Source organism: Poecilia reticulata, linkage group LG15 (genome assembly GCF_000633615.1).
Source record: "Poecilia reticulata strain Guanapo linkage group LG15, Guppy_female_1.0+MT, whole genome shotgun sequence".
Classification (NCBI taxonomy): domain Eukaryota; kingdom Metazoa; phylum Chordata; class Actinopteri; order Cyprinodontiformes; family Poeciliidae; genus Poecilia; species Poecilia reticulata.
In genome coordinates this window covers 22417410-22427893 of record NC_024345.1, presented here as the reverse complement: position 1 = coordinate 22427893, position 10484 = coordinate 22417410, and the positions used below count along the sequence as shown (strand labels likewise).

Sequence of the window (10484 nt, the reverse complement as noted above, 5' to 3'; positions counted from 1 at the left end):
AATGGCAAAGCGGGGCGTCATCACGACTTTACACAAGTGTGTCTTTACCTCCGCGGCAGAGGCTCCGCCGAACCCCTGAGACCGACTCACCGAACTCCTGGGGTTCGACCGAACCCAGGTTAAGAACCACTGCTGTAAAACCTGAAGGGTGAAACTAGAACCCTACAGGTTTCATATTTCCCATTAGCCAGAGTTGTGTAGTAACTATATATTTACTCAACTACATTTACCTGAGTAGCTTTTTTAACACTTTGCTGTACTTTTTACTTTTATTTGATTAATTTAATTATGAAGTATTGCCACTCTTGAGTAAGATTTCTGGATTCCCTGCCCACTGAATGAAAAAATTAAAACTCTTGCAAAGTATTTTTGACTAGTTTCTTGTTCAGATATCTTAGTACACTTGAAATAAGACAAATCTAACTTAAAAGTAACTTTTTTTTTAGTAAGAAACAGCAGCTTGTTTTAAGTCAATCATTTCTTAATATTGTTTTTAAAAAGTACTAGTCCCACTGGCAGATTGCCATTTCACAAGACATTTTTTCCATGTTATATTTTTCCATTAATATTAGTGAATTATTGACTTAAAATAAGCTCCTATATCTTGCTGAACAGTTCCTTTGTAGTTTATTCTTATGCCCAATGTTCTAAGATATTTGCATTAAAACTAGAAAAAACTTTATAATATTTTGTATTTTTTCAATGTAGAAACAAAATCTCTTATGTATAATCTATTCTTGTTTTCTTGCTTATTACTTGGGCCGGCTCTGGTTACGTCAAAAAGCAGATGTTTTCAATATCTGCTCTCCTAGACAGATTCCAGTCTTTGTCGACAACTAAAGTGATAAACAATGCAACAAGACACATAATATTTTAAATTGTTTATTAAATATTGCATAATACCGAAGTCACAGCCGTGTGTGGTATCTTTATTTTAATATTGTTAATCTAACATCACTGCAATAGAAGCAAACAAACCAAACCTGTTGCAGGTTGTGCATCGCATCAAACCAGCCCAATTATTTCAATTGTTAATCGTTATTTCTGTGTCACACTCTTAGGTACTGGTTCTGGTTCGGTAACAAACAGACCGTGGTTACACTGAATTATGACCCGATACATCTCAGTAAATCAAAATTAAAAAATGACAGTAGCTGCGTTTCCATTCACCATTTAATTGTGCTATAAAAAAAAAAAGTTTTATCGCTAGGAGGTTATTTTTGGACATATCAAAATTGGTTTTATTAGCAAAACTGCTATAGAAACAATATCTTCGTGTCAAACGAGTCTCATGATCAACAACCGGATGTTGTCACTGGCACAGAGCACGAAGAAGAAAAAAAAAAAACAGGAAGTAGTTGGAGGATCGCGGCGCGGCATGTTTTTAATGATTTATCGCGTGTACAAACTTATTCACGTGGGATTTTAATTCCGTTTCTTATTAAATGGAAACACTGCAATTACAAAATTGTGTTTTAATCCGACATTAGCGGAATATTAACGAAGTTTTGCGCACATTTGTGACGGAAACGCAGCTAATGAGGCATAATTTTGTAAATCATCGTGATGCTCACAAATGGCAGCGAACGTGAAAACATGTGAAACCTTCTGTGCTTTGCCTCAAACCCTTCATGGTAAATAATCCCAGTGACGGAGAGAACAATCTGATCCTCCTGCCGTTTAGTCTATTTGCTCTATTTTACATATTTACATCATTTCCTTTTCTCATTTAGGATGAAGTTTGGACAACGCTGCCTGCATCACATTCATATCTGCAAACATTCATTCACTCCCTGATGCTGTATGGAGCACAATAGAGCACAAAAACACTGCAGTGAGTATTTCCGACTGACTCATTTTTACATCGGGTGTTAAAAAAAATCTACTTTTAAATATATATAATGGAAGTTTACAAAGCTACAAGTCGTCACACTCTCAACCAGCCAGACACGTTGATGTGAAGCTGAGGTTATAGAGGAACAAACATGTCGTGGAGGCCTCTGTGGTGAAACAAAACATGAACGTTACATCGGTGCAAACCCACAGTGCAGCGCATTATCACAAACTAGCTGAGGAAATACTCGAGCTATGTTGGCAAAGCAGTCGGAGGGAAAAAACTGAATTAAACCCCAAAGAAATGGGAACACTGATTGTTCTGGTGACAAATCAAACTTCATTTACATCCCACATTTCCTTCATTTGATTTCCATCTAAGGTATGTTTCTTCTTTCACATTTTGTCGCATCAGAAGCACAAACTTTAAGAAAAACAGTTGGGATTTTATATGATCAACACAAATTTTTCTGCGAAAACAGAATCTTACCAATTCAGTTTGGTCTAGTTTCCTGTGCAAATATGGAATCAGACAAAACTAACTTGGAAGTTACTTTTCAGTGAGATATAGGAGCTTGTTTACAGTAAATAATTCCTTAAAATTCATGAAAAATTACTATTTCCACTGGCAGATTACTTCACTTATAACATGGGGAAAATGTCATGGTGCAAGTGAAATATTCTGCTACTGGAACTAGAATTGGGTTGCTAGGTAACGGGTTGGGCTTGGCTGGCGTTGCTAGGTAACGGCTCAAGGCCAGCGGATTGTGAAATACGTGAAATAATCTGCCAGTGGAACCAGAACTTTTTAAAATCCGCATTTAGAAATAACTGACTTTAAACAAGCTGCCGTTTCTTGCTGGGACGTTACAGGTTAGTTCAGTTTTATTTCAAGTGATATTTGCACTAGAAACCAAATCAAGATGACTTATTAAATCGCAAGGTTTTCCTGTTTTTGTGGTGTGGAATAAATAAAAATCATGTTTAATGATTGTATTTAATGTCAGTACAAATTCCAACTGTTGTATGACGTTGTCTGGGAACGTTAGTGGACATCAGGAAGACAGACACACGGCAGACAGGTCAGGAAGTAACGGAGAGGTTTACAGCAACAACATCTCACAGAGGACACATCAGGGAAAAATAAAATAAAAACAGTAAGAATCAGTAAAAACAAAGAAATCATGGAAAAAAAATAAAAAGCTTGAGGTTGTAGAAGACGTTAGACTGGGGCGGAGGTTCATCTTCAGCAACCAAAGCAACTATAAGATGGATCAAAGCATACAGATGTGTTAGAATGGCCTAGTCAAAGTCTAGACTTGCATCCATTTGAGGATCTTTTTTGAAAGACCATTCAAAGTGAGCTGGAGCTATTTTGTAAAGAAGAATGTGCAAAAATTAGGTTATGTTTTGAAAACTAATACAATTTAGTTCCATATATGAAGTGGTTTTTTTGTTTTTGATTGAAAGGATCGCAGTTGTACGGAACAAGATTAGGGCGACTGGGGAAAAAACAGTTATCAAAAGAATTTAAAATTCTGACTTCTTGTTCTCTGAATCAGAATCATTTAAACTGTTTATGCACCATGCAGGAAAATCTCGTCTTAAAACTCAAACATGCCAATTAAACCTGACAGGCTTTCAGTGAGGACAAAGAGCAGGTTTACAAATCCAACTACAAGGAATAAACATTTATGTGATCACTTTCATGAGCCAACAACATAATTGATGTACACCTAAGAATATTTGATTATTTGGAAGTTGACGCAGATCGACACAGAACCAGAATTATGAGTTAAAAGTCAAAATTTTCTATTAAAAAACAAAAACATTCCTGGCTAATCCTCTTCCATACATTTGGGCCGTTCACACTGCTGTGTGGAAAAAGTCAAATACGCACAAAAATTTAATTTGCGTCGCATTCTGCTGTGTGAACGCTGCCTCATAGTTTCCATATGTAAGCTGTAATTATGCTGTAATTATTTGTGTTGATCTTTCATTAAATCCTAATAAAAGAAAATGAAGTTTGTGACTGGAAGTTGACAAAATGTAAAAAAAAAAAAAAGTATGAGTGTGAATACTTTTCAAGGCACCGTACAAAGGGATAACTACTGATGGTCTGCTAGGCTGTAATTGAGAAATGATTATTATAATCTTTGCACAGAGCCCTGATATGCACCAAAGCAGCTTAAAAATACCTGTTTAGCAAATAACCCTCAAACTACAGCGTCATGCTGCTCTGTGCAGGTCATAACAAGCTCTACGGGTACCTGCAGAACAATCCGGCAGATCTGCTCAGGACTAACATGCACAGAGCTGAGAGACAAAAACAAGACGGATCCTAAAGAAAACACCCAAAAAAGATCAATAATGATCCTTGTTTTTGTAGGTAGCTTAACTCTGGGATGTGGCGTTTCTCACACAGGAAGACGGCTCTGATGCTTTCAGAGGATCTAAAGTGAAACCCTGTCACCACCTCTGTGGGAAGATGAATTGGGTTGAGATGGGATTTCATGCTCCAGTTTGATTTTACAGTGCATGCAGAACATTTACAGAACGAAAAACAAACACGTGCTCGTTTTCAGAAGGCCTCGTGTGTGTGTGTGTGTGGATACAATCTGATCACAGAGGATGTGGTTAAAACTTCTACAAGAATCGGTAAAAATCACATTCCTGGACTAAAACTAAATAGCAGTACTCTGCAAAAACACAAAATCTTACCAAGTATTCCTAGTGGATATATCTTAGTACACTTAAAATAAGATAAAAATGACTTACAAGTAACTTTTCAGCAATATATAGGAGCTGGTTTTAAGAAAATAACTAAACGTTAATAAAAAAGTTCTAGATTAGTTCACTTATTGGAAAAATGTATTGTTACACATGAAATGATCTGCCAGAGGAAGTAGAACTGGGTTGCTAGGCAACGGGCTACGCTTGACTGGCGTTGCTAGGTAACGGCACAGAGCCAGCTGTCAGTGGAACTACAACTTTTGCTTTAATATTAAGGAATTGTTAACTTAAAACAAGCTCCTATATCATTGTAAAAAGTTACCTCTAAGTGAGTTTTGTCTTATTTTTAAGTGTATTAATATATTTACACTAGAAACTAAACCAAAAGTATTGTGATTTTGCAGTGTAGGTCATCAGATCAATCTGCTTTCATCTTTTTAGCTGTGGACAAACAGGAAGTTAAGTGCTGCCACGCCCGTCTGGTAGTCGTATTGAAGGCGTTGGCTCACTAGCTACCTTAAAGGCATCACTAAAATCAAATCAAATCAAAAGCGCTTCACTGGTAGAGAACATGCAACACAGTCCATGTGTCCTGCATTGTGTTTGCTACAGAAACGATAGAAAAAAACAACAGGCTTTCGCTGCTCAGGCCTAAATATAGCATTTTAAATAAGCTTGTTGTTTCTACACGTGCACCCGACTGCATCACGAAGAATGTTTGGTTGGAAAACAAAACAAGGCAATACTGAAGCGGTATCTGAAGCGTTAGGGTTACACGGAGGTGTAACAGCTTTAACATTCCCCTAAAAAACAACAACACTGAATTTATGATGAAATAAAAGCAAAATCCGACCAGCTCCAGCAGGGGTCGCTAACGTAACAGACGGTTAAAGGGCAAATATCATCATATTGAAGAGGCAGAAAACTCAATAAAGTACCTCACTTTCTGTTTGTTTCCAAAGTGAATAATTTTCTGAAACAAGAGCTTAAGCCACGCCCCCTAAAACAGGAAGTATGACCATATATGGATAATGTATTTTAGCTACTGTAGATAATGTGTTTTCTGCACACATCTGCGCATAAATCTTTTGTTTCCTTGACAAAAAAATGAACATTTTAAGGCACAGGTACTAAACTCGCGGTCCGCGGGCCAAATCCGGCCACTGTGACCATTTATGTGGCCCTCTAAACTGCAGAGAGCCACATAAATTTAACTTTAAGATACCAGTTGTGTACTTAAAAATTAATCAAAAAACAAAACAGTTTTCATTTGTACATGGACAAATTACATGAGTGTAAAAAGAAGTTTAAAAATGTTGCATGTTATGAAGTGCTAATTAAGCGTAGATTAGTTTCAACAGTTTTACGGTTAGTTTTATTAACACATTCTGCAACAACTGGGCCTTCGAAGACATTCATGATCTAGATGTGGCCAAAAATGAAAATGTTTGGCTTCCCTGTTTTAAGGCAAATATGTGGAAAGAGGATGGAGTCAGCATGTTTGCTACAAAGATATCTTATAATAGAAAAATTACGATTGAAATGTATAAATTATTTAAAGTTGACACACAGCTGGAGCTGCTAGCAGTCGGCAGCCACACCACCAAGTTCGTCAGGCTGGAACAGTTTGTTTTACAAGTAACTGCAACTTCTTTTCTTCATCAGCGTCTGAAGCCACTTGATGCAAACGTTGATGCAATCTTGTTGGTTGTGCAGGAGGCTCCACTTCTGCTTTTCAAAGAAGTGTGGTTGTAAAATGACGCATCTGTTTGCAGCAGTAAGTGTAAACGTTGATTTGTTGGGGGGGGTGACCAGCTGCAGCTTATATGGATTTAAAGTGACAGAGCCCTAAAACAGCTCATTCTGAAAGTGGGCAGACTAAAATCTCATCATCTAAGAATGGTTTGTGCAAAAAATTAAATGAACATGTTTTGTTTAGGCCATAGACCGATCATAACCTGTTCAAGGAAGCATTATAGGTCATCTTTAATAATAATGATATATGCCCTTTAAACTCAAAATGATTGTTTTCTTCAATCAGAATGAAAGGGGAAAAGTCTGTTTGACAGACAAAATTTCACATCTGGGAAGTAAATTTGATATTTTTAAATCAAGAAGATCCATGATTGAAGATTCGCACCTCTGATCCCGAAAGGTGGCTCCACAAAAAATGACATTTTTCCCTCCTCCACAGTCCGTCTTCGGTAATAAGATCCACTGTGATGTGGTGATCTAGACCAGGTGCTACATAAACACACGGACGTACTGGAAGCTATAATCTGGGCAACACCAGCTAATTCGAGTGACGTAATCCCCACATGTTGGAGACGGATGGATTCTGCCCAGCAGTGAGTAGCGTGTGATGGCGGTTTGGGCGGAGAGAGCGCCGTCCCCTCCGCCGTCCTTCCACATCCCCCCCGCCGCACTGATCACTTCCCCAGACGAATGTATTCGCCTGGCCAGATGACTATTCTACCCAGCAGCCAACGAGCAGTAGCAATAACTTCCCCAAGCTTGACAGGCAACCGTGTGTTACAGGCAGATTAGATTTCGTTACAGTTTCACTTCCTTCACGTAATTCCCAGGGAAAGTCCCAAACTGTTTTGTCCTCTTTGATGTGCCTGTGGAGGAAAACAGGAAAACGGGAGTAAGTGACGGGATTCTGCTGCAGAGAAAGTTACGCTGTCATCCATTAGAAACTCTATATGGAGCAATGTGACCCAGTGACGCATGGTCCTCCCTCTGCAGGAGGCTTCGTGCATGCTGTGTATGGCAGGCCATTTTAACATAAAATCAGTTTCACTCCATTTGCATTCCAGATATCTGAAACTGGTTCATTACTAGATGTAATGGTAGATTAAGATATATCTTTATTACATTCTGACTAGTATAAATGAGGTTAAATTTACTATTAAAGGCAACAAATTATCTAAAGTCACATTTTGCACCTTTTCTACTTCCATTTGAGTTTCTACTGCTTCTAAAAAAAAAATCAAGTACTTAAAAAAATACCCAGCTTTTTTGGCAATAAGTGAGTATTTCCAAAATCTTTTTGAGTGCAACATTATAAGTCAGTAATGACGAGGTGTCCCTCAGCTAGCTACCCCATCCCGTTACCTAGCAACCTTAGCAGCAGAGCTCCAGCACGTTTGGTCAGCTGGTTTTACTGCTTCATGTCCCGTACAATGGCTACTGGAAAAGACGGTTGTTTTATTGTTGACTTACCATCCAGAAAACACTCATTGAATTTAATTTTCTACAAGCTTGTTTTATTTTCTTCCAATTCCTGCATTAGTGTTTTATTACTAAATCAAATTTATTGATCGACCTTGCATTAATACACCCTTATTAATATGCTAACGGAAAATGGTTCCAAACCACAATATTAATCACAATAATTACTCATCTCATTATTGTAATAAATGATAATACTGTTTTGAGAGAACTTTGAAGGAATGTAATGGTAATCTGGTACACATTTTCAAAGACCAATAAACTTTAAATTCTAATGAATATTTATCACTGGAACAGGAAGACTTTTTAAATATTAAAAATAAATGAACAAAACAACAAATAAATGAATCATAATGTCTCTCTAATCAAAATTGTCCTTCAAAAAATGTCTAGTTGAGACCAAAACACCAGACTGAAGACTTTTATCATCTAGTTGTGGTAGAAAAAGAGAAAAGCTATAAATCGTGCAAATGGAAATTTCATGTGACGGATTTATTGCGGCAGGCCGATTTTATGTTAAAATGGCTTGCCATATGCTACAGTGTCTGCAAGCCTGTGCTGTCATTGTGCAGAAACCCTGTATGGATTAATGTCCTGCAGGACGTACCGACAAACCAGCCGTCATCGCATTTTTCCATGACACTGACGAGATCTCCCTCCTGCAGCTCCAGCTCGTCGTCATTCTGAGGCACATAACTGTACAAAGCCTGGAAACTGCAGCGGCGACACAGAGAGCACTTTGTTAAAACCAGCAGACCGGCTACGTCTAACGAAAGGAGGGGGGCGGGGGGGGCTTCAGCTGAAACACGCCAAAATAAAAAACCAAAAAGTGAAACTGTAAATAAATGTCACTCACATTCCACAGCTGAGACGGCTCGGCTCCGGGCTGCTGCTGTGGGACTGGGGTTGCTGGGAAATGATGAGACATGGTTTACTGGGGTGGGGGTGCAGTCTATGGAGAGAGTCATTATGGTGGTGGGACAGGGTGCTGCAGTACCTCACTGAGGTCTCAGCAATATTCAAGATCTCATTACACACTGCCTCCTGGTGGGAGCAGGAGTCGCCAGAGAGACATACAAGAGTCCCGGAGGAGGCCGAGGTCAGGGGAGGTTTAAGGAGTTAGAAAGAGGTGGGGGAGGGGGGGGTCCGGTACGAAGCAAAGGCAGGAAAAGACGGGGAATACGGGAGTAATCCATTCAAAGCCAGAAGAAAAAGTAGAGGTGTTGGTGAAGCCCAGCAGGAGAGGAATGAAACACCAGAGTGGGAGCATGGAGACAGGAAACATGAGACCGTTAGTTCATCGCTACAGGATATTAGTCAGTGTGGGCATGCAGACTCAAAGGGAAACAGGTGGCCACAGATAGGCGTTTAAAGGGACAGTACTATGTTTCCCAGGCACATAATGCCAGTTTTGTTTTCCAGGCACAAATAAGTTCATAGTACAATCAAAGTAACTTTCAGTTGTCATATAAAAATGTTATTTAAAATTTGACTTAAAAACTCCAGCTTTTTCTGAGACTCCTCCTTCAGGAAGTTATCACGCTGCTCCTCTATTAACCCTTTAATAGCGTTTTTACCAGGATTTCACTGAGAAGTAGCTCCTATAATTAGCTCAGCAGGTGTCTGCTAAATGCCGCTGGCTAGTTTGAAGGAGCTGACTGGGGCTTCTTCAGTAGCTGTTATGAGCTAGAAAGTAATAATTGTAACTTTCAAAATCATAATTTTAGCTTTCAAAGTCATAATTATGAGATAAAAATTATAATAAATGAGATGGAAAGTAATAATTTTGACTTTTGAAGTAAATTTTGACATAGAAAGTCACTTTGTTTATCTAAGGAAGGTAGCTTGAGTATTTCATAATCATAACTGAAAGCTAAAATTATGACTTCTTTGAGGGCGGGGCTAAGTCCAACCTGGCGTTTTGTATCGCTGAATGGTTTCCATGGAGATTGAAGGATTTCTGAACAGTGCATGAAAGACTCAAAGCAACACCCCAGGTTTGTTTGTGACGCGGGAAAAACATGTTAACATGATGGAAAGCTGAAAAAGTCAATTTTACATAATGCTGCCCCTTTAAGACAATAATTCATTTTCTTCCTAAGAGTCACATAAAGCTGGTTTATATGAAATATATTTTATTTGTTCATTTATTAGCATCAACCTCTAGCTTCCACCAAAGTGGAATAAGCAATAATTAAATTAACCGCATAATGAATTGAAATGAGTAAAATTTCCATTCTGATTATTAATATTTTTTGACGGGTATTTTTGTCAGCTGCTCCTCTGAATTCTATAACCTTAAAATTATACATATAAAAACATATTGCTCGATCACCTGCAAGCCTCATGCAGCCTCCAGGTTAATGTGATGGAAACAAACACAGGAAGCAGCACAAAGTTCGGTCATGATTACGAGCCAGAAAGAAATAATTGTAACTTTAATTTGGGCTTTAAAAGTCATAGTTATAAGATACAAAGTCATAATTATAATGTTTGTAAAGTCATAATTATAAGATATAAATCATAATTATGAGATTAAAAGTCATAATTCTGGCTTTCAGAGTCACAATTTTGAGAAGGAAAGCAATAATTATGAGACATAAAATTATAATTATGTATTTAAGTCATTATTTTGTCTTTCAAAGTCAAAATTCCTTTTGGGCTTTAATTTTTTCTTTCATGGC

General features: G+C 38.0%; 1 protein-coding gene across 1 annotated transcript in view; it reads right to left on the bottom strand.

Annotated features, from left to right (window-relative positions):
* Positions 1 to 7094: 7094 nt before the first annotated feature.
* The window catches only part of sorbs1 (sorbin and SH3 domain containing 1), a 59480-nt gene continuing 56090 nt past the window's right edge, over positions 7095 to 10484 (bottom strand). The window contains exons 23-25 of the mRNA XM_017308825.1: positions 8657 to 8844; positions 8408 to 8514; positions 7095 to 7187 (exon numbers count right to left, since the gene is read on the bottom strand). Coding sequence (XP_017164314.1) covers positions 7120 to 7187; positions 8408 to 8514; positions 8657 to 8844 — 363 coding nt within the window. The 3' untranslated portion in view covers positions 7095 to 7119. The remainder of the gene's footprint in view (positions 7188 to 8407; positions 8515 to 8656; positions 8845 to 10484) is intronic.